General features: G+C 38.4%; 4 protein-coding genes across 7 annotated transcripts in view; 1 reads left to right on the top strand and 3 right to left on the bottom strand.

The window, feature by feature from the left end:
• Positions 1-97: 97 nt before the first annotated feature.
• Positions 98-2,753, bottom strand: LOC122829904 (T-cell ecto-ADP-ribosyltransferase 1-like). 2 transcript variants are annotated; one of them, XM_044114816.1, is made up of 3 exons: positions 2,523-2,753; positions 1,723-2,438; positions 98-309 (listed from the first exon to the last, which is right to left on the bottom strand). In XM_044114816.1, the coding sequence occupies exons 1-3, from the start codon at positions 2,580-2,582 to the stop codon at positions 123-125; spliced, it is 963 nt and encodes a 320-aa protein (XP_043970751.1). In that variant the 5' UTR covers positions 2,583-2,753; the 3' UTR covers positions 98-122. The 2 variants fall into 2 exon arrangements, with proteins under 2 accessions (XP_043970751.1, XP_043970752.1); XM_044114817.1 differs by lacking the exon at positions 98-309 and adding an exon at positions 454-973 and having other exon boundaries at positions 2,523-2,750.
• Positions 2,754-3,082: 329 nt separating this feature from the next.
• On the bottom strand, positions 3,083-6,693 carry LOC122829905 (T-cell ecto-ADP-ribosyltransferase 1-like). The gene is made up of 3 exons (XM_044114818.1): positions 6,381-6,693; positions 5,582-6,297; positions 3,083-5,152 (listed from the first exon to the last, which is right to left on the bottom strand). The coding sequence occupies exons 1-3, from the start codon at positions 6,438-6,440 to the stop codon at positions 5,077-5,079; spliced, it is 852 nt and encodes a 283-aa protein (XP_043970753.1). The 5' UTR covers positions 6,441-6,693; the 3' UTR covers positions 3,083-5,076.
• Positions 6,694-7,318: 625 nt separating this feature from the next.
• Positions 7,319-15,510, top strand: primpol (primase and polymerase (DNA-directed)). Its single transcript, XM_044113980.1, has 14 exons — positions 7,319-7,549; positions 8,794-9,007; positions 9,090-9,184; positions 9,286-9,424; positions 11,255-11,402; positions 11,477-11,573; positions 11,655-11,779; positions 12,953-13,115; positions 13,191-13,288; positions 13,554-13,640; positions 13,939-14,047; positions 14,124-14,200; positions 14,302-14,348; positions 14,446-15,510. The coding sequence occupies exons 2-14, from the start codon at positions 8,834-8,836 to the stop codon at positions 14,662-14,664; spliced, it is 1,578 nt and encodes a 525-aa protein (XP_043969915.1). The 5' UTR covers positions 7,319-7,549; positions 8,794-8,833; the 3' UTR covers positions 14,665-15,510.
• acsl1a (acyl-CoA synthetase long chain family member 1a) overlaps positions 14,979-23,084 on the bottom strand; it is a 21,439-nt gene continuing 13,333 nt past the window's right edge. For 2 of the 3 annotated variants that reach the window (XM_044113978.1, XM_044113977.1), the window contains exons 8-21: positions 22,974-23,006; positions 22,771-22,822; positions 22,588-22,661; positions 21,159-21,236; positions 19,610-19,744; positions 19,351-19,485; positions 19,071-19,166; positions 18,512-18,584; positions 18,291-18,379; positions 17,472-17,588; positions 17,240-17,383; positions 17,036-17,137; positions 16,884-16,955; positions 14,979-16,722 (exon numbers count right to left, since the gene is read on the bottom strand). In XM_044113978.1, coding sequence (XP_043969913.1) covers positions 16,582-16,722; positions 16,884-16,955; positions 17,036-17,137; positions 17,240-17,383; positions 17,472-17,588; positions 18,291-18,379; positions 18,512-18,584; positions 19,071-19,166; positions 19,351-19,485; positions 19,610-19,744; positions 21,159-21,236; positions 22,588-22,661; positions 22,771-22,822; positions 22,974-23,006 — 1,341 coding nt within the window. In that variant the 3' untranslated portion in view covers positions 14,979-16,581. Of the gene's footprint in view, positions 16,723-16,883; positions 16,956-17,035; positions 17,138-17,239; positions 17,384-17,471; positions 17,589-18,290; positions 18,380-18,511; positions 18,585-19,070; positions 19,167-19,350; positions 19,486-19,609; positions 19,745-21,158; positions 21,237-21,299; positions 21,378-22,587; positions 22,662-22,770; positions 22,823-22,973; positions 23,007-23,084 lie in introns of all 3 variants that reach the window. The other variant, XM_044113979.1, reaches the window with a different exon arrangement.

Raw genomic sequence — 23,084 nt, 5'->3', positions numbered from 1 at the left:
TGGATGTGCATCCAGCATGGGGAAGTAGCTATTATCAATCAATGAAGTGTATTTGTATAGTACATTTCAGAAATAAGGGCTTTACCTCATGAAAACAGAACATGCATGTCAGTATGTTGAATTTATGGCACAAAGTTAGGGGCGTGCTGTGGTGGCGTAGGGGATAGCGCGACCCACATTTCGAGGCCTGCAGTCCTCGATGCGGCTGTCGCAGGCTCGATTCCCGGACCCGCCGACATTTGCTGCATGTCTTCCCCCTTTCCTGTCAGCCTACTGTCATAAGGGACACTAGAGCCCACAAAAGACCCCCTGGAGGGGAAAAAAAAAAGAATTTATGGCACAAAGTTAAAACGGTTCTGACGGAAACAATATTTAATTTTTCACTTGTGTTGCATGAGACCTTAACCGTGCATCCATCTATCATCGACGCCATCTTACCTCAACCGTTACTCTGTAATTCTGTGAACCGGAAAAGTATTGAATGAGGTGAAAGCGTTTCAGATTTACTGGTCTTTGGAAAATGTAACAAAAGAAGGAACACTTTAGTCTGTGGAATACTTATTTTAGTTCCCAACCAAATGAGAACAGTTTCAGCTCACTGAGTATTTTATTACTTTTGAACAATTTTACACATCAAACACTCTTTACTTGACAGAGATGCAAACAGAGAGATAGATCAAGGCATTAAAATCATACAAGATTTGAAATTTTACAACATAGGAAGGGTCAGGTCATCAGATTGTGATCATTGTTGTAAAACATCCATGTTGGGGATGTTTATAGATTTCAGATAACTTGACAGACTGAAGTCCCACAACAGTCACTTCATGATATGCAGTAGGAGGAAAGAGCATATTTCACTCAGCCAGCATATTTCTGGCTGAGCGATTATTTGTTCTAAAGATACATCAAAAACAAATTTACACACAGAAGCACAGAAAGAAATGACAGAGTGGAAATCTCAGCTGCAGACCTGTGGAGAAAAGCAAAGAGTGACATGGAAGATTTATTATTTTTATTTTTGATTTTTATTTTTTTGCCATGTTTTCATAGTGACATGTTCTGTTGACAACTGTTTTCTTACTTTTTGAGGGGTTCGAGATAGTAAGAACCCCTCAGTAATCCAGTGATCCAGTAATCACTGTGGAGTGATTACTGGATTTTTTTTTAACTAAGATTAAAAAGACACATTAAGTTTTTGACTTTTGAAAATCATGGGTTGCAATGGTTTTTATTCAATTGTGCCAAAATAACAGGGGCTGATCACAAATGTTTGTCAGACTTCTCAGATTATTAATTTTAAACTATGATTCTCTGTTCACTCTACAACCATGGGATACCTTGGGTTGCTCTGTCACATTAAATCCTAGTGAGAACAGATTAATAAATAGTGCAATCCCAAAACAATACAAAGTTAATGAAAAAGTAAATGCAGTTTATTGTGATTGTTTTTGTATACAAAACAAAAAACTGATTGCAAGATTTTAAAATTTCTTTCACTTGAGATAAATATGATTTCTTATAACTTAAGTATAGATGAGAGTTTCTATTTTTTTTATTTTTTATAAAGCAATCTATACCTGTTAACTTCATACCAAATGTTTTCTGATGGAAAGAGTTCATCGAGGAGTCAGAGGTTTACTGATAGTTTTTATGTGAATATTTGTGAAAAATGGACTTCAGTTAAATGTTGAACTTTGATGAAAACTCAATGTGTCTTACCTTGAAAACATGACACAGTTGTGGTTGCTTTGCAGACCAGAATGGCTCAAAACAACTTCTCTGTAATCTTCATCGCCTGCAGTCTTTTTGTCTATTCTCTCCACAGTGAAGACTTCAGCTGGAGATAGGAGTATTTCACCAAGATTTCTCAGACAAAGTTGGTCCTCCAGGTTGGCGTAGAAGCAAGTTTTAATTTTAAGAATGGTTAAGTCATCCAAATCTACAGAGTTTAAATCTGAGTCGACAACTGTGAAACTTGCTAGCCTCACTTTGGAGTTTATTTCTGGTACTTTTCCTTTAAATCCTTTGGTGAAATATACATCTCTGCACTCCTTTGGCTTCAGCAACATCATGGAATCCATCAGCAGGAAATGAAGAGCCTTGAAGTGGAAGTCCTTTTCATACGTGGTAACATTCACCATCATTGTCTCCACTGCATTGTTCAGCTCATTTAAAAACTCTGCATCTCCATAGTGATACACGGAGAGGGCAGAAGTGTGGTTCTCAGTCCCACCAGGGATCTGTGAGGTACAGTTACTCCTTGTTCTCCAGTCTTCCCATTTTCTCCAGGCTTTCTGCAGTTTCTCACTTTTGCCGAGCTCCTCTTTTAATAGATCAGGAGTGAACTTCTCCATGGCTTCTTTACGACATCCATCATACCGGTCGTCAATAACAGGTGAGGTAGGATCCAACAGTTTGACATCACTCAGGGAAACCTTTAAAATCAATGATCACAGGATGGAAAACCTTTACTGATACGACTGCTTTTAGTGTTTCCTGAAAGAGACAAAACTACTTACTTGGCTGAAGAAAAATGAGAATATGAGTGTGTCCAAAAGCAATTTTCCCCTGACAAACATGTTAGAGTCCTACTCTTCAAACTGCTGCAGCAGAAGGAAAACTCTCTTTACTCAGTCCAGACCTTACACTACCAGGTTCAGATTTTCTAAAACATGCAGAGTCGCCTTTTCTCTTTAATCGTAAAGAAACAGCCCTGCAAGGGTAAACCAAAAGAGGGGAATCTGCCAGGGTGCGGCTTTTATTCTCAAAGCTTTTTTTTAATGACTTGCAGGCCACTAGTTAAGGAAGTGAAACGATTTATCTCACTACGCAAGAATGCATTGTCAAAAATGCATGTTGTTTGCTCACTTTGAAGTGATTACACTTGTACCAATTCATGCAAAAGAAACATAAAGACGAAAAAGCACCATAATTATCCTCTCTGCAACTAGCAAAACTTCATGAGCAAAAACAAGATCATGTAACTGGGTTGATATTCAGTGAATACTCAACACATCTTCACAATTCATATTGGATTATGTGACATCTATATCAGAGTCTGAAGCAATAATTAAAACAGTTTTATCTCAGTGAAGATTTTATTCATTTTTGAGTAATTTCACACATGCAAAGTGGTTTACTTGACAGAGGAGGAAGCAGAACAAGAATACAAAAAGATTTCCATTAGATTAGAGGCTTCATGTTAGCTGTCACTGTAAACAGTGACCAAACATACTCCTAGTTCTCATGTTTCTGGCTTCATTTTTCTTCAGAACTCAAAATAACAGCCACATGAAAAGCTTCATTTTAAGCTGACACAAAAGGAAAAAATACATTCCTTCAGTGAACCCAAGAAGATAGGTTCAGTGACCTTAAGTTCATGTCTGGAATGGTAAATTCCTCTTTTCTGTAACAAGTTGCTTCTTCTTTTACTTCAACGCCTCATTTGCAGTCAGATTCCTCTGGAATAAGCATAGTGTGCACTTGTAGTAACCTCAACTAAAAATATCTATTTTGTTTTGTCAGAAGAATAACCCCCTGCTGTATGAGAAAGGTCATTCATCAGTCTTTTTTCAAATTTTCATCTAGGAAGCCTTGGTGAAGTTAAATATTTTCTGATTTTCCACTAAAGGCATACACAGCATAAAAACGACAGAGTAATACATACATATCTTAGCTAAAAAAAAAAAACACATAGTTTAGATGTGAACGTGATTAGTCATGGGAATTTTACATTAAATTTAACCATGAGAAATAGGGGAGAGTTGGATGATTTGCGACAGAGGAGAAGTTTTGCCATTCCTTGTTTCTAGGAAACCATGGCAGTAATTAGTCATCTGACCTCTCATTTTCAAAGACTCGTCTGTTTTATTTATTCTAAAAAGAAGATAACCTTCACTCAAAAGATGAAGACCCATTCAAGTAAAAAATATATATATATTATGGGTTAGGATTAAGGTATTTTGATTTTGTGTGTGAATCGTTGAGGATAAGTATGAAAACATTTTTCACATGTTTCTTGCTTTTGTAGGCTGTACTATGAGTTTATGTAGATAGCACGATGTGAGCTCAAAACTGCTGGATGATGCAGTTCTGCTTTAAAGTCGCTTCAAGCAAAAACTGGCACAAACTCACCTCACTCTACCCTATGTGATACATGTCAAAATACATGTTATGCTCATGACAAATGCAATTTCAGTGAATTTATTAAGGTATAATATGTGAAACAGAAGTGAAACACATGTGAAACCGCTGCAATTACATCTGATGCTCATGTGTAATCGCACATGGCATCTAAAATCTGTAGCTTTTCACATAAAATGTGTAAACTGAGCACAGTCGCAACAGTTAGACATTCAAACAACAGTCTGCAGATTGGTATGTGTCTTGCTCAAAGACGCTTTGACAAATTGTGAGCAAAGCTGGAGCCAAACACACAACCTATCAACATGCAAAGGTTGGCACACACTTCACATGTGACAAAAAGCACAGTCGAAATAGTTTTTTCTCAAAATGTATAACTTGGAAAACATGCACTTCACTTGTTGGAACATTCCCAGGTATTTCATATATTGAAATGATATTACATAGAAACATGCAAAGCTTGTTGACAAAAAAAAATCCACATGTGACAGTAAAAATGTTAAAAATGAATAAAGCCATAAGTGCAGCATTCGCATGTGGGAACATTTTCACATGTGAAACAGGCGGGGAAGCATTCCCCATACGCAACATTTTCCTACAGGCATTTTCCATATTTGAAATATATTGTGATCACATTTCCCTTTTTGCAACAATTATCTTCTCCAATGGTTTTAGCTGTCATCAAATGTGGACCATGCTACAACATGGTTTTGGTTTATGATCACAAGAAGGGAGTGGCGGTGACATTCCTCCATCTATTGTCGAGTCATGAAAACACAAATTCAAATGTTTTTATTCTGTAATGAACATTTTTTGTCTACTATTATAATCATGTCCAAGAAGGCTTGTTGTGCTAGATAACAAATTTCTACTAAATGGTTACTAAATAGACCTTCTTGAATTAGCAGAACTTTATTTTTCTCTTGCTTTCTAAAGACATGTGTAATATAAAGGAAATGCCACAAGCAGAGGAAGGAACAAATGGGTGGAGATGTCTGCTGCTGACCTGTAGAGATAAAAAGGTGGGATTAGAGCCAAGTCACAAGTCATTTTAAATTTACAAAAATCCTTGATTTCTATTAAGCTTAAAGAAGTTAGGTTTTACAATGCAGCAGCACTTTCTGTTGTCTCACTTGCTTTGAAGCCAGGGCAAACAAGACTTTTGAAGAATAAGCAACATTTGAGTCTATACCACAAACGCAAATACACTGGTGCACTTAAAATAATGCATTGCTTTCAATATTCATTAGATGTATATGACTGAAAAACCCGGGTGCCTGAAATAAATATTCTTCTATAAAACACATTTACAGTGTTTTTGATGGAAAGAGTTCATCGAGGAGTCAGAGGTTTTCTGATAGTTTTTATGTGAATATTTGTGAAAAATGGACTTCAGTTAAATGTTGAACTTAGATGAAAACTCAATGTGTCTTACCTTGAAAACATGACACAGTTGTGGTTGCTTTGCAGACCGGAATGGCTCAAAACAACTTCTGTGTAACCTTCATCGTCTACAGTCTTTTTGTCTATTCTCTCCACAGTGAAGACTTCAGCTGGAGATAGGAGTATTTGACCAAGTTTTCTCAGACAAAGTTGGTCCTCCAGGTTGGCGTAGAAGCAAGTTTTAATTTTAAGAATGGTTATGTCATCCAAATCTACAGAGCTTAAATCTGAGTCGACAACTGTGAAACTTGCTAGCCTCACTTTGGAGTTTATTTCTGGTACTTTTCCTTTAAATTCTTTGGTGAAATATACATCTCTGCACTCCTTTGGCTTCAGCAACATCATGGAATCCATCAGCAGGAAATGAAGAGCCTTGAAGTGGAAGTCCTTTTCATACGTGGTAACATTCACCATCATTGTCTCCACTGCATTGTTCAGCTCATTTAAAAACTCTCCATCTCCATAGTGATAGACGGAGAGGGCAGAAGTGTGGTCTTCAGTCCCACCAGGGATCTGTGAGGTACAGTTACTCCTTGTTCTCAAATCTTCCCATTTTCTCCAGGCTTTCTGCAGTTTCTCACTTTTGCCGAGCTCCTCTTTTAATAGATCAGGAGTGAACTTCTCCATGGCTTCTTTACGACATCCATCATACCGGTCGTCAATAACAGGTGAGGTAGGATCCAACAGTTTGACATCACTCAGGGAAACCTTTAAAATCAATGATCACAGGATGGAAAACCTTTACTGATACGACTGCTTTAATGTTTCCTAAAAGAGACAAAAATACTTACTTGGCTGAAGAAAAATGAGAATATGAGTGTGTCCAAAAGCAATTTTCCCCTGACAAACATGTTAGAGTCCTACTCTTCAAACTGCTGCAGCAGAAGTCAAAATGAGCATAAACATTATTTCTCAACTACTATATTCTGATGAGCTACAAATCCTCCTAAATCTGATCTTCTCCTTGCAGGCTGCAGATAGCTGTACAAAGAGACAAACCCGAAGAAAGTCCAAGAAAAATTCAGGGCTATCTCATAAGGGTCTGTCTATGAACGTTACACTGCAGTGGAGGGATTGATTTCTGCAGAGCTGTGAGAATATTTATCTACTGATGCAACTCCCCACTCTTTCCTGTGGAAGGAAACCCGACTACCAAGGGGAAAACTCCTGTGAGGTTATTGGTCAACTCTCAAGGAAGAATTTGTGAAAAAGTACAGAAGTGCTGTCATCACCTACAGTTCTTTCTTTTCTTTCTTTCTTTTTTTCCTTTTATGGCACAAAGTTGCAACAACATGCTCAACTACAGCACCGTACAGAAGTTTAACGCAAACAGGAGGGAACTACAGAGCTGGCAACATCCTGATATGAGATCTATGGCAAGTTTTTTGGAACAAAATGAGCATAAACATGTCAAAATGAGCATAAACATGTCAAAATGAGCATAAACATGTCAAAATGAGCATAAACATGTCCAGATGTTTTGACAATTACAGCCATCCCACTTTTTGTCTCTACTCCCAGTGAACTTTGAAGCATTTATATGGTTCATATATGGGAACATGTTCACATGTGAAACAGGTGTGTGTATATATATATATATGTGTATATATATATATATATATATATATATATATATATATATATATATATATATATATATATATATATATATATATATGAACGAAACCATAAGTAGTATGGGAGAGGGGGGTGTACACAGTTATTGTTTTTTTGAACTAACGAATAACATACAACTTTTTACAGTTTGTTAATTTTAAGACTGCTATTGGCATTATAAGAGATGATAATGTTGAGCTTACGATTGAAACTTGAGTTGTATATTTGGAGCTAAATCATGCGACTAGAGAAAGCCCAATTCCGGTTTGTGAAGCGCCAAAACAGAAACATCTGTTTACGCCGAGTTATACATAGAAGCTGGAAGGAGGCTCGGAGAAAACAGGTGGACATTTTTTTCGTAAATTTAGCATTAATGTAACATGCCGAGCTACTCGGAGCAGAGTGTGTAAATTGTTAGCTATTGAAGCCAACAAGTTAATTTATCACTAGTTCCTGAGAGGAAAGTTTTTCTTCTTGAGGCTTCAGTTTTATTTATTTATTTAGTTTTACTTTTACAACCCCGCTGAAATTTACCTTAAATAGGTAGAGAAAAAATAAATAAATAAGCAATCTGTCTGAATTGCACAGAAAGGCTGATATCTTTGCCCATTCATTCTTCTTGACAAAGACGTTAAAGCTCAATGAGATTGCATGGCACTTCAGTGTTTGATTCTCAAGTAGATGTAGGTTTTAACGTTAACTGGGCTTTTCTAACACATGAATACGCTTTAACATATCATAATTCTTGCTCTGTCTGTACGTTTACGGTCATTGTGCTGCTGGAATATTTACTTCCATACTGGAAGGTGAGCAGGGAGGGATCTGCATCCTTTACAATCCTAAAAGCCATTTTTTTTTTATTTGCCTTTTCTACCAGGCCTTCTGATAGAATTTGTTTTCATAAAAAATATATTTTTACGGCCAGAATGTTCTTTATTGTAAGGAATGAATGAATACTTAATTTAAAAGTCATTTAACATAGTGCACCATGATGCTTCAATATGAGTTCCCCCTGAGACCTTCACTGATCAACTGGATTTATGAAATTACTCACACATGGTCTGAAATAGTTGGGTCCCTTTGAATGTGATAAGTTGCACTGGGTTTTATTGTAGGGAGTGACAGTAAAAGGGTGTGAATATAAATGACTGCAGCACTCTGTAGAATTTTATTTGTACGGTAAAAGAAAAAACATTTACCATTTACTTCTTCACAAATATGCACTCCGTAGTGTTGGTCTATGAACACATTACTTGGTAAATCCTGCAAAAAAGGCTACAAAAAAAATCTAATCTGGGAAACTTCTTTTAGTCCTGTTGCTGTCTTGTCATTAGTTATCAAAGTAGAGGATAGGATCAGTTTTTAAAAGTCTCATTTTAAAAAGTAAAAACAGTGAATTTTCTCATTGAAGAAAAATCTGTTTCACACATTTAAAATGCTACATGTTAACTCACCAAAGCCATTCATTGTCATTGTTTCCCAACACTTAGCATTTCCTTTCAAGGCCCTTTGAACTCTGTTTTCTTCTTATTTTGGGATTATCCTGTTAAAACGGAAAATTGTGCAAAAACTCCTTTGTCTTTGCAGACTCGTTGAATTGCATACAAGTGGTTACCAGGACCTAAGGATGAGCAGGTGGGGTGAGAGGCTGAAGAAGGTGGAGCGGCTGGCTCAGTCGTTTCAGCAGAACCCCTTGACGACGCCGTACAAACCTCGGCTGTGGCCGAACCAGCCCTCCTCTGTCTGGAAACTCTTCCCTCGACAAAACCTGGCCATCAGCTTCGCTCGCAGCTGCAAAGAGGTCCCTCTTTACTGAGCAACATGTAGTTTACTCCGTGTGGGTCGCGGAAGCAGCTAACGCGTGTCATTTGTTTGATTCACAGGCCGTTCATGTATTTGCACTTGAAAAAGAAAAAGCTTCATTGGGTCAAAGGATTTACCTGGTCACAAGTTACAGCGAACTGTGGCATTATTACAGGTAACATGCAGAAATGTTTTTGCTACTGACTTTCTGTTGTTTTTGTCTTTTTTTACCTAACAAAAATCTTAAATGACCGTTTATACCTCTACATTTTGCAGGGTGTACCCACAGTCCTTGATGCATTGTTACGAGGTGATACCAGAGGGGGCGGTGTGTAAGCTGTACTTTGACTTGGAGTTTCACAAACCCTCAAACGGAGGGTCTGATGGAAACTCTATGGTTTCCCTGCTCATCAAGGTTGGCAACATTTTGAATGCTCATGATAAAAATCAGACATCTCAGACTTGTTAACATTCATATCATGCATTTTGCTTAAGGTCCTGTTTTCAATGCTGTTTTGTCTATATTGAAAATTTTCCTTTCAATCAAAGTTTTTTGTGGAATTATTTTATTCAATTGCTGATAAGAGAATAATATTTTTTTTTATAAAGAAGCTCAATGTGAAGCTTAATAATAGTGCCATCCTGTTTCATTCCTAACCCACTGGCCACATTATTAGGATCACCTCACTAGTACTGATTTAGATCCTCTTATTTCCTTCAGCTTTGCTTTAATTCTTCATGGCATTGCCTCAATATAGCGTCACAAACATTCCTCGGGAATTTTGGTCCATATTGACATATGGAGGGCTGCACAGTGGCGCAGTTGGTAGAGCTGTTGCCTTGCAGCAAGAAGGTCCTGGGTTCGATTCCCGGGGTCTTTCTGCATGGAGTTTGCATGTTCTCCCTGTGCATGGTGGGTTCTCTCCGGGTTCTCCGGCTTCCTCCCACAGTCCAAAAACATGACTGTCAAGTTAATTGGGCTCTCTAAATTCTCCCTAGGTGTGTGTGTGTGTGTGTGAATGGTTGTTTGTCTTGTATGTCTTTGTGTTGCCCTGTGACAGACTGGCGACCTGTCCAGGGTGAACCCCGCCTCTCGCCCGGAACGCAGCTGGAGATAGACACCAGCAACCCTCCCGACCCCGTTAGGGAAGAAGGGTGTAAGAAAATGGATGGATGGATGGATGGATTGACATATGGACATGGTGGCATCACTAAAATTCATGCTACAATGTTCTCATTTCTCCACATCTCAAAGGAGCTTGATCCAATTTGAAGCTGTTGTTTGTGGAGGCATTTTGGAGTACAGGGAACTCATTATTATGTTAAAGAAACTAGTTTAGTTTCGATTGTAGCTTTGAAAGACACAACACTGCTGGAAGTAGGCATCGAAGGTTGGAGACTTTGTGTTCGTAAAGGGACCGCAACAATACTCAGGAAGTTTGTGGCACTTGAACTGGGCTCAACTGGTACTGAAAACCTAAGTGTGCCAAGAAACCAACCACACCATTACATCACCACCAGCAGCTCGAACCATTGATATAAGGCAGAATGAATCCATTATTTCATTTTTTTTTTTTTATGCCACAAGAGGACTCCTCCATCTAAATGTTGCAGCTGGAATCAAATTTCTCTGGACCAATCAATGTTTTTCAGTTCAATCATGATGAGCAATTGTGGAATCTATCCTCAGTTTCCTGCAAATACAGGAAACTGTAGTTTTGGGGAAAAAAATAGGGGTTTCCTGTAATTTACAGGACACTAATTACAGTTTTCTGTAATTACAGGAATTGGCTCTCAGTATGATGTTTTGCTTCAGCCCATCTGGTCGAAAGTTTGACCTGCTGTATGTTGAGAGCAGCTATTCCACATATTGTTATTTGTAACGAGTGGCGCTACACTTGCCTTTCTGTCATGTGGAACCAGTCTCCCTGTTCTCCTCCGACATCAACATGGCTTTCTTGTACATGCAACTGAAGATTTCTGAAGATTTTTATAAAACCCAACCAATAGTTGAGTGTGATGCTCATGCGTCATCAGACGTTTCAGAAATATTCACACCAAGAAAACGCAGTCAAATCCACTTTTTCCCTCATCGACTTGAACTTCGGGAAGTCGTCTTCCCCAGCATTCAGTTGCTGCCTCTTGATTGGTTGTTTGTGGGAACAAGTCGATGAACAGGTGTATCTAATAAAGTGGCTCCTGAATGTGTTGCCTTAACATTTCCTTTGTTGGTGTGTGTTGGCAGTATGTCTGCGACAAGTTGGTGGAAGTTTATGGGATTGAATGCTCTGTGAAAAATGTGCTGAACCTGGACTCCAGCACAGAGGAAAAGTTCAGCCGACATCTTATCTTCATGCTACAAAACGCAGCTTTTAAAGACAACCTCCATGTCGGTATGTCGAGCCTCAGGCGGAGACCATAAAATGGGGGTTTTCCTTTGATTATCGATCTGATATTTTTATTTTAGGTAGGTTCATCCATGCTATTCTTCAACCCGTAATAAGCAAGCTCAAAAGCGACAGCCGTCTCCATTCAGGGGACATTTCACTGACAGACAGCAGACGGTCCGTTTTCTTTTTAAGACTTGTCAAGATAAATGTCCACTTGTTAAAAACCTTGTATAATTCTTCCTTTTCTTGTTGCAGCACAAATACTGATTCTGAACCAGCTCAGAGTCCAGATACGAAAAGGCAGAAGCAGGAAGTGAGAGATCTCAGCTTCCTGCTGGTGAAAAACAAGGATGGTCGTAGCGGTCTTTTTGTTGATCTGGGTGAGACGAACCACAGAGTTTTATTTAAAAAAAATTAATTAATTAATTAAACAAATCACTCAATATCAAATGTATTTAAATGTATTTATTTATTTAATTTAAAAAAATATCAGGTTTTAGGATTAAGTTGATGAAACAAACTTTTTTTTTTGTTTGTTTTAATAACATCAAAGCTTTTTGTGGCTCTCAGATCTTTGTGAATTCTCCCGTGGGTGAGTGTGATGGACCCGACTCAAACGAGGACAAAAAGAGTTCAAATTAGAAAAAAAATTCAATTAAATTTTTCCAAAATAGCAAACAAAACATAAAGATTCAATGCAAAAATAAGTCAAAGAATAAATAACAATCTTGGGCCCAATTTAACTGAGGTCAACTGAACTCTAACTGAACACAAACAAAACTGACCTTTCTAACAAAGAACAAAAGGCTGCTTAAATAGGGGTGGAGTAATCTAAAGCTATCACTTGAGGGACATAACAAAAGAATAAATAAATACAAAATTAACTAAAGCATTCTATGAAACAAATAAAGCAAAACTAACTTTTACTTAACAGAAACAATAATAAGTGAATGTTTAAGTGACAAAATTAATTAATTAAAAACAACTTGAAACAAGTCTCCTCCTTCAGTCTTTCAAGACAAATGGTACGCTCCAGGTTTCCTCCTCCAGCTGTTTTGAATCAGCAGCACCTCAAACAAAACACAAGCGTAAGTAAACCATTCAGACAGACATTAACTAAAGTGTGCACCCATTAGGAAATATATGTCTAAATGAAATAACTAAGTTAAACACGTAAACTGAAATATAATATAAAGAAAAATACTAACACGATGTGGTGGTGGGAGGAGCATCCACCACAGTGAGAATAGGGCCAAAATTAAAAAGTAAATCGTCACCTCAAGTTTTAGTTTTTAAATGAGAAACCTTTCCCAGAAGACCAAAGAGCTCACGAGGTGAAAACAGAAGATGATCATTAAAAACTTTAAAGTCAACCAAATGAACTTTAAAAGAATCTTGTTAGCATCGTTACATTTTATTTTTTTTTTGCATTTCTTCTTTTGAATAAACATTAGAGTGATAAGTCTAAGGAAAATTTATGTCAGTGGAGTCTTTGTAAATAATTTTTATGCCCTAAATGTCTGGATTTTACTTGTATGAATTTACGCAAACAGGTGTGTACACCAAGAACAGGAACTTTCGGCTGTACAAGTCCTCAAAGGTGGGGAGGAACGCAGCGTTCACCGTGGCTGGAGACAACCAGTTCACTGCCAAACCTGCTAAAGAAAAGTCTGCCGAGGAAAATGTCTTCCTGGCATCTTTAGTGTGTAACGTCAGGTACATCTGAGCTTTTGAAATGTTTTAAACTTAAAAATTTCAGTTTCTAAGTGGCTGAAGTTTGGATTTTATTAGTTTCACGGGCCAGAGGATTCTTACATGGGACGCCGCAGAAACAAAAGGAGTTAAAAGTCCAGCAGCACAAAGTCAGCAGGGACTCGATTCAAATCAAGGTAATTCCAAACTTAATTTAACAATATTTCTTTTCTCCATATCACACAAATCATTACACACTGCTGCGTGTTGAACGTCTGCTAAACAGTGAAGTTGAAAAGTCTTTGATAGTTTATTTCCCCTTCAACATGGTAAATATTTCTTGTTTTATACTTTGAATGAATGCATTGAGCAAACGGTGCAAAGTGTTATGTTTTTTTTTTTATTTATAATTCCTTTGAATACTTTTGCTCAAAACTGCTTTTTTTTTCTTATTTCTGACAGGCACATTTTCTGGCTGCCTGTCCTCTCCTTACAAAGAAGTGGACAACTTTGTGTTTGCCTTGGTCAGAAAGGATGGGGTTCAGGGAAGTAAGTCTGATCACAAGGAGACACTTCTGAAAAACCTGTTTACTTTTCAAAAAAAATCTTTTTACACATCTTCTGAAAATGTAATCTCTGCTATTTCAATTTTAGCAAAAATTCAGTTGAATCCCTTAAATTAAATTCGTTTTTTTTTATTACAGTAGGGAATAAATTGATTTATAATTTCTGGAATAATATCTCTCACCACTATGTTATAACTCAAGGATTTTGTAGGTTTGTCAACATTAAGTTGTTACCGTGCTGTCAGGGACGATCTCTGAATCCGTCTTCCTGATCTCACCAGGCATTCGACGATGGAACTACTTTGCTGCAGACCAACTTCTTGTCTATGACATTGCCAAATACCGCTGGTGTGAAAACGTGAGCAGGTTCCATAAGAGCAACAACATCATGTGAGTATGACACCTTGCTCCCAGCTGTCTGTGGGCTGCTGCTTGTTTTCTCATCTGGCCGCCGCCTCCTCTGCAGGATCGTTGTGGACCTTAAAGAGGAAGTCTGGTACCAGAAGTGTCATGATCCAGACTGCAGGAACTTCAGGTCCTCAAGTATGCTGTGACCGTTTTTGTTTTGGATGAAAGATTTCAAAATAAAAATATTTATGAAGGAAGAAGCTATAAAGTAGTGATGGACGCATTTTCTGTTGCAGGTTTCCCACTTCCACAAGAGATCTGCGTCAGCTACATCCTGACTCTGGTGACTTCATATCAACCTGTGTTACAGCAAATAAATAAAAAAAATGAAAGACTTTTTGTATTTGTATCAGTTAGCATGCCTTCTTTCTCCCTGACAGGATGAAGAGGATCAGGCGTACCTAATGGACGACACTGGCAACATTGAGCCCAGCTGGGCCCCAAGCAGCTCCACGCGTCCGACGGAGGAGACTCCTGAAGTGTGGGGAGATGAGCAGGACGAGTGGGAATTTTTAAAGAGCCTGAATGATTTTGAACAGAGAAGTTCTGAGATCTCAGATGAGCTTCTGCTCACATGTGTGGCAGACTTTGACTCCTAGCGGGCGACTAAGATCGGTGTTTCCAGGCGCCACAGCAGAACCAACTCCGAAACCAGTCAGATAGTTTATAACCACTTCTCATCAAACTTTTTCTCTCAGGATAAAAAAATGATGGTAGAATACTGTTAAAAGATACACGTTTACAAAAAAAATAATAATAATACTGCAGTCACTTTAATGTTCTTATAACTTAATTTATGTGCAATAATCTGTTTGTTAAACGTTTCTTAAGTTCAAACAGAATTGCATATTTTATAGATTTATAAACAAAAAGTGTCCTATAAAATGATAAACACAACAGAGAACTTCACAAAAATGTTGAAAGACGATATTTTATTTGACAACAATCCAATGCTTTCAAAGAAAATTTCATTCCCCTCCCCCTGTTTTTCATACAAGAGACATAAAAATGCAGAAGAGTTCACAATGTCAAAGAGATATGATATACTGAGCTGTGCAGAGAATGGCTCCAAACTGAAATCAGACATTTTGCTTTTAGGCAACTTGAAGATTTCAGACCATCACGCAAAGAAAGACTTCTGAGTTAACTATTCCGTCTTCCAGGAAATCATCACAGGAAAACATCCTCCTTCTAAACGTGTAATATATTTATATATGTATGTATACAAGCTTAAAAAACTTTTATCTTGAAACCTGTGGCATCTATTTTTTTAAATAAAACTTTAAAATTGATACAGGAAAGTACCATTTCAGTAAATATTAGCAGCACATCTTTAAAAATTTACCACAATTTCAAGTTTTCACCAATTTCACCAACTCAAAATAAACAATGAAAAGAAATGCTATAAATCCCTTCCTTTAACGATATTTCTATGTTCTAAACTCCTTATTAAATACATTTCATCTGTAAAGCTGTTGAGGTGAACTGTGTTGTCTTGAGTTAATTGGTTTAATGCTACTATCCTGCATTTTCGGCTTTACCTTTGAATGTGAATAAGGAGCTGAACATTTACAAAGACGCCAATATTTGATCCACCGCCTTTTATTGTCAGTCCTCAAAAAAGTAGCTACTGTTGTTTCATGCCTTCAAGTTATGTGGATTTGTTTTTTGTTTCTGTCAGAATAGTTGATTTTTGGCAGCAGAGGAAGGTCAGAAGCAGCACAAGGTCGTTAAGTGAAATGTTTGAGAAATGTTTGAGACAACACAACGGTTTTGGTGATCATATTACAGCAAAGATGTTCTATTTTATCCTTTTGTGTCTTCAGCCTCTTCAAACCTGATCTTTGGAAACCTCTCTGCTAATCATGACTAACATCTTAAGTCAGTCGTGTGTTGTTTTTTTAAGAGACGTCTCTGCTTGTACAATGCAACTACGTGAACTATTTTACATGCACTATACAAAAACAAAGGCACATGAACCCTAGCAGGCTCTTACCTAAACTTCTCTTTACACATCCTAACCAAATCCACCCTTCAGCCTTCATTGCTGACATATACAGGAATGCAGGAGATTATAACTACAGAGTCTCAGACATGCTAATCTGCATACAAATATAGTTTTCCAGCACAAAAAAAAACAAACAACTATTTACAGGCATGGTGATCACATTAAATACCAACTTAAATAGCTCACCAAATCATTAAATAGCTTGGCATATAAATAGTTGTGGTTGAATCAATGTAAAAGCACTTCAGAATATTTTCTCCTAGGATAAAAAAAAGTCAAGACGTTTTTTTTTAGTTGCTGAAATTTTCTGGCAGTGAAGGCATGAGGAGTTCAAGAGTTTCAAGAGTTCTGTGCGATTTTTTTTTTTTCCCAGGTATTAAGTTGACATTCATTGCCCTATTTGTTTGACACAACTACAAAATCACTTGAATTATCACCAGGTAGACAAAATACACAGAATCTTCTAAAGAAGCGGTTGTGGTCGCTGTGGTAGTTAATTGGTTCCGGCTCACATTTTGATTTTGGCATAAAGTTCATCAATCTGCTCTCTGAAGTGACTCCGGAGCTCGTTCCTCTTGGCCTTCAGGGTGGGGGTCAGCAGACCGTTTTGAACAGAAAACATCTCGGGATGTAATGCAATGTCTCTCACCTACAGAGGAACAGAGGGATCAGCATAAATCAGCAGATGGTTTACCTTTTTATTCTACATCTTCTAGAAAGGCTGCTTTCGTGTCGATTCATCGATGTTGCTGCATCACTTCTACAAAGTGTTTTGACATTTGACGAAATATTTTGGCTAACATCAGATACCTGTTCAAAAGACTTTAGTCCACCTTCTTTGCCCAACATCAAAATGTCCTCCAGAATGGCCGCCTTTACATCCTTACATGGAAGAAAAAAAAACATGTCAGACCTGAAATCTAGAGTTGTGCGATTAGAAAGCAGCGTTTATTAGATCAAACCTTGTTCCTGCACAGCTCAAGGTAGGATCCTTCAAATCCTTTTTTATTGGCCCAAATAGGTAAAAAGTCTGGGTCTGGTACCACTATCCCCACCAGACATGCCTAAAATACAAGAAAGACAAACGTTAAATGGAGCAAAACAGCTGTAGCATTACAAAAAGGTCAATTTCTTTCAAATGTAATGCATCTGGATGAATAATTAACCTTTAAGCTTTCCCCATGAACAAATATCTGAGCCACTGGATCGCTGCGGTTATAGATGGTCTCGATTTTCTCCGGGGCGATGTACTCTCCTTGTGCCAGCTTGAAAATGTGTTTCTTTCTGTCAATGATCTTCAGAACGCCATTCTGCAGCACATCCAAAGAACATTTTTATAGCTTAAAACTTCCACATTTTCTGATTCCTAATCTTATGTTGCGACTGCGCTTTGCTCACTGGAAGCCATTTCCCAATGTCGCCAGTGTGCAGCCATCCATCCTTGTCGATTGCCTCTGCTGTTCTCTCAGGGTCTTTCAAGTATCCCTTGAATACGTTTGGTCCTTTGACACACACCTGCAATGAAGCACAGGTTACAGATTGAGAAATCAAGGCAAAAGGCAAAAAGTCACCTCCTCAACACTCAGTTTAAGACAATTGTGTCTAAATCTACAAAGAATCAGGACTTTTGACTCAGTAAAAAAAAAAAACACTACTTCTTTACCTTCTTAAATCGATTCACCGAATCTAACTGCACATACTTTATGGTATCTTCTTTTTCCACAGATTATGTTGATTTCTTTCTATAAGAGTATGCTAAAAAGGCTTCAATGCACCTATCGTAATTTATTTTTTCAGGCCTAAGATTTTTTTCTATGCATGAAATCCATCAAAACTGAGAACTGCCACCATTTTGGCCTATAAATACCTCAACCAACAGTGTGCACCTTGATGCACTTTGGTTTTGGACTTAATGAAAACAGAGGGTAAAGTTCAGGGACACGTGCTTTGATGTGTGAATGGGAAAAATCTTGCAATTTGTTCATGATCTGTTGAATTCAGAACTTTTATCTCCATCATTGAGATTTAACGGTCAACGGTTGCTAAACTCAACTGCTGAATTAAAGCAAAGCTTACACAAATGAGTTTGCATGTTTTACAGTCTTCAAAGCAAAAAAATAAATAAAATAAAAAAATTGTAATCAGTAGATCACACTTTAGAGAATCCTGGAGATTGGTATCAGCCAGTAAAACACCTGGTTAAAGGTTGATCCTCACCTCTCCTTCTCCGTTTGCTGCTAGGTAATTCATTTCTGCCACATCCACTAGTTTTACCGCATTGCATGGCAGAGGAGGCCCAACGTGACCTGAGGACACGACATTTATGTTCAGTTCCATTTTTCTTTGCACATTCTTGTCCTCAGATGCTACATTTAGTCATAACAGGGCCTTCTTATTTAAAAGTTCCAGCGACACTTTCTGAGAACCAAAACTTTTACCTGCTGACCAGTCTCCAGGCATGGACATGGTGCACCCGGCCGTGCATTCGGTCTGGCCGTAGCCTTCGTAAAACTGTAAGAAAAGATGTTAGTGGCGACGTGAAGTCAAGTGAACGTCAGTAGTTCAGTAAATAGTGATATCAGTTATTAGTAACATTTATATGGACCACTTATCATATTTGGGGACTGGCGTCTTTCTCCACAAATAAATGAAATGAATAATTAGAAGTCAAATAATTTCTGTGAATCTCCAACCCAGCCTCTAGGCTTCCCCAGGATCTGTCCTGTTTTCTTCCAGCATTGGCTCAAATTTAGCTTCATTCGCCTTCCCATTAACTCCAGCTTCCCAGTCCCTGCTAACAAAAGGGCTTCCCACAGCATGATGCTGCCGACCCCATGCTTTCCTTTGAGGTGCGTGCTCAGAGTGTGCAATATTGCTTATAACCAGTCAAATCCCTCTGCCTAGAGTTCATGAAAACACTTTGGCTCTAATCAGAATGATAAATACATTTCTACCCGGGTAAAGACGGAAGTTGTGATGAGGACGAGTTTGACTGACCTGGCAGCCGAGAGCGGCTCGTAGGAAAGTCAGGATGGTCGGAGAGACGGGGGCCGCTCCGGTGATCATGAGTCTGACTCGACCGCCCAGGCTCATCTGTGGAGATTAAATTCATGCTGAAGTGTAAATGTTTCAAAGAAGGAGACCTTCATTTGTCGATCAAGAAGGTTACATTAAGCTGTGCTGACAATCTACTGCCGTGCAAGCTGCGGCCTTCGACCTGGCGAAATGTTTTTAAAGCATACGGTTTCATGAGGACAACATGCGTCTATTTTCCAACCTGCACTTTTTTGAAGATGAGTTTATCCCACATGCTGTCCTTTCTCATCACCCCATTTTTCAGCTCAGATTCCTTCCTTCTGAAGGCGAAATCCAGAAGCCATCTTTTCAGAGGTGTGTTGGCCTGGCTGAACACCTGTCGAGAAATGAGAATATCTCAGGTTCTCCACCTCACTGAGGTAAATGAACTGAATAAAGCAACACAACAGATACATAAAGACGAGGCGGAGTAGTAGAAGAAACATCAAGCGTTGTCTGACCTTGTCAAACATGCGGTTGAGGAGACGCGGGACGACGGGGAAAACTGTTGGCTGCAGAGTTTTCAGATCGTCCATTAGGAGTCGAATGTCGCCCTGGAAGTAGCCGATCCGTGCCCCGTGGATGAGGATGACACCCTGAAAAAGAAAACATGCTACTTGCTTCTATGGGGAATCAAATTTTTTGGCCACTAGATGGCAGCATTCTACAAATTAATTTTGATCTTATCGCTCGATGTCTGTGGACAAACACTTAATGGCGTTATGCCATTATAACAAACTTCTATTTTTTAGTAAACACTAGCGCTGCCACAAGTTTTAGAACGCCCACTTGAGAACTTGTGAAGAATACAGATTGCTTGTCTTTTGTTCAGGTGGTCTTAACGTAAAATAAAACCTAATTTAACACAGAGATGCTACTAATGGTTCAAGAAAGACCGAGCAATGGGGGAACCTCATTGCTTGGCAGAGGAGCCGTGGCTGTGCAGTCACATACATGTATGCACTGTTCCTTTAAACCTTTATTTTACTTCCTCTAAAGTTTGTGTATCTTGCGTTAATGTCTAATGTCTACACACTTTGAGTGCTTGAAGCAGAAGTCAAATTCCTTATTTGCACACACAATTTTGTCCAATAGCAACGATTATTGGACAAAACTGTCCAAATGCGGTGTGCTTGGGAAGGAAGCAATTAACCCGGCATGGCTTAGAGCTGAGAGGCAGTGGCATCAAATGGTTACATCGCTGCTTTTTCCTCTAAATGTTTGTCCCTTGGGTAACAAGATAAACAGGGTTTGTTGCTCAAGATAAGCTGGAATGAACAGATCACTGATGTGGTGCAATAAGGTTCTGCTGCTTTTCTACTAACTTGCTCCGTATGAACGTTTTCAAATGCCTACAGCTGACATCCTACCATTCAAGAGACAAAGCAGTGGGTCTGTAGTGAGCACGGCCTGGTATGAGATTCTCAAGGTTCCATAATTTCGGGTAAAAATACGCTTGGAAAAAGTTACTGACGTGCCCTGGATGAAAAGACACATAACCATTTTCTTCACATCACTGCCTAGAGTTAAATTTGACTAAATCTTTTCCTGTTCTGTCAGAATTATTAAAACTACTTCTAGTTTCTAAATGGCAGAAAGTTTGATTTCTTAGACATGTCCTCCAGAGGCTGACCTGTGATTCTGCTCTCCTCCCAAGAGTCGTTTGATCTCCTACATCTTAAGTATGAAACTTTTCACCAACATCCTTCCCACAAGAACAACATGATTTATTTGTATATCTTTTAAACATACAAAGTGGCATATAAACTATTTGCTTGCTTGCTCTCACGCCGATGCTTCATTTGCCAGAATATAAAAGCTGTCGATTCATTTGAATTCAAAAACACTTTTATTGACCCCAAAAGTAAATTAAACAAACTTCAAATTTCTTGCGCTGGTTAAAAGGATTTAAAAAATGAGGCTTTGTTAGACTCTCTATAAAGCTAAAAATAGTTCTCCACTAATAACAATAAATTGTTGCAAATATTAAGTACAGTATCCACAACATACCTGCACAACCCGTTCAAACATGTGAGCTAGCGGGAGATAGGATATATGAATGTCATGGAGGTTCAGCATGCAGTGTATCTGCAGGGGGACACAAAAGAAAACACATGCAAGTATGCAAGTCAGATCACTCAGGTACTGTACCTCCACCACCCTCTCAAACATGTGGGCCAGAGGGAGGAAGGAGATCAGCACATCTTTGGAACTGGGCTTCAGTGTGTCCTGAGCAACAGGTCACATGGGTGTAGGGGGGCAGTGGAGGGGCGCGGGATAGAGAGGGAATCAGAGCAGGTCAAACAGCATCAAACTAATCCATCTACATTTTAGAATGTAAAAAAACTAACGTTTTAATACCACTGGAAAGTTTTGACGTTTTGTTCCGTTACAACCCAGTGATCAACGATAAAACGCAATCCAGTGCAAAGGTACAAAGTGGAATGACATTTTTGTTTTTTTACTAAAATTATGAAAGGCTGGTGGAGACTAACATGAATATGCTTTGATCTAAAACATTTGATCATAGCTCTGACAGCACCTTTTAGCTGTTGTCGTGTTGCAAGGGGAACAAACCTCCTCCACATCCTCTTATTTTCTGAAGTCTGTAGACGGCTTTCTGACCAGAGCATGACGCTGCTTTCACCGTGCTTCACCAAGAAAATGAGGTTTTGCGCTTGTTGGCAGCGGTGTTGATAGCCATTCAGTCCCAGCTCTGTGCGCTGTATGAGGAACTCCTACTCTAAATGTTCTAGATTCTGGCCAAACTTGTGATCCTCTGATCTTTGGGATCAGAGGATCTACCAGGGGAAGACTAGTGACAGGAAACTAATATGTTCCTTGAGTAAAAATGCTACTTTTGTATTGAATCTATTGACATGCCTTACATATTTTAATTTTTAGCATGTTATTATAGTTACTATAATTAGAATGATATTTCATGTTTTCATGGTGCCTCCCACCCTGAGTATTAGTGAATCTCTGGTGCTTCCCAAAGTTACCCTGGGTGTCTTCAGTGATTAATGATCTCCTTGCTTGGTGAATCTATATGTCTTAGTAGGTTTGCAGAGGATTGAAAAGTGAAATCAACTGACTTTGTCCCTAATATGTCTTCTGTGTTTCTTGCTTTTCAGAAAATGTCTTTATTCACATTTTCTAACAAACCTCTGAAGCACTACTTTGTGGGTATTATCACTTAAAAGCGTTTCACTCTCATTGAAATGCTCTAAAGTTGATTAGTTGTTATGTGACAAAAACGAAAGAAAAAAAAAAACTGAGGCATGAATATTTTATCAAGCCTCTGTATTATGACAAAATCTTAAAAATTCTGTTTTTTACAGGGACATATTCTCCGTTTTAATTATTTCATCAATCCGATTGCGAGAGAAGTAAAGGTGAAACTCTTAAAGGTGACTTTTAAAAAAAAAATTTTTTTTACCTGTGTTACTTTAATGAACGCTGCGGTGTTGGAGATAACATTTCCATGAGTAAGCATTGCACCTTTAGGGTTTCCTGCATTGAAAACATAAAAGCTCAGAAAAATGGAGAAAACACATCCTGTAGTGTGAAAAAAAATATCGTTGTTTGAAAAGCATCCAATAAGCCTGATTCCTGGGCTTACCTGTAGTTCCAGATGTAAAGCAGATGATTGCCAGGTCATTTGGTTTGGGAGGCTGTAGTCAAGATGACAGATGTTGCTCATTTTTTGGACCAAAGTGTGCATTGTATTAGTAATGTCTTATAGATGGAGTTTTAACAATAATGTTAGCATCTCAAGAATCAGGAGCCACGTCTTGTTCCTCAGATCAGAGGATTTCTACTCACCGTTGGTCTCTGATGATTAGCTTCACCGATGGCCTGAAAAACAAACAGAACAAAAATCTCTCAACAAAAGTGAAGAAGTTATATATAGTTTTATGGAGCCGAAACAAGTCA

The sequence above is a fragment of the Gambusia affinis genome, linkage group LG04, assembly GCF_019740435.1.
Source record: "Gambusia affinis linkage group LG04, SWU_Gaff_1.0, whole genome shotgun sequence".
NCBI lineage: Eukaryota > Metazoa > Chordata > Actinopteri > Cyprinodontiformes > Poeciliidae > Gambusia > Gambusia affinis.
The sequence above is the reverse complement of the archived record's forward strand: the minus strand, read 5'-3'. Positions and strand labels throughout refer to the sequence as shown.

Bases quoted from the DNA above. Each gene is read 5' to 3' on its own strand.
- LOC122829904 (XM_044114816.1), bottom strand. From the start codon at position 2,582: ATGTTTGTCAGGGGAAAATTGCTTTTGGACACACTCATATTCTCATTT. The intron at 2,439-2,522 runs GTAAGTAGTTTT...TTGATTTTAAAG, and splicing joins TCTCATTTTTCTTCAGCCAA to GTTTCCCTGAGTGATGTCAA. The intron at 310-1,722 runs GTAAGACACATT...TTTCCCCTCCAG, and splicing joins AACTGTGTCATGTTTTCAAG to GGGGTCTTTTGTGGGCTCTA.
- LOC122829905 (XM_044114818.1), bottom strand. From the start codon at position 6,440: ATGTTTGTCAGGGGAAAATTGCTTTTGGACACACTCATATTCTCATTT. The intron at 6,298-6,380 runs GTAAGTATTTTT...TTGATTTTAAAG, and splicing joins TCTCATTTTTCTTCAGCCAA to GTTTCCCTGAGTGATGTCAA. The intron at 5,153-5,581 runs GTAAGACACATT...TTATCTCTACAG, and splicing joins AACTGTGTCATGTTTTCAAG to GTCAGCAGCAGACATCTCCA.
- primpol (XM_044113980.1), top strand. From the start codon at position 8,834: ATGAGCAGGTGGGGTGAGAGGCTGAAGAAGGTGGAGCGGCTGGCTCAG. The intron at 14,048-14,123 runs GTGAGTATGACA...CCTCCTCTGCAG, and splicing joins CATAAGAGCAACAACATCAT to GATCGTTGTGGACCTTAAAG. The intron at 14,349-14,445 runs GTGACTTCATAT...TCTCCCTGACAG, and splicing joins TCAGCTACATCCTGACTCTG to GATGAAGAGGATCAGGCGTA.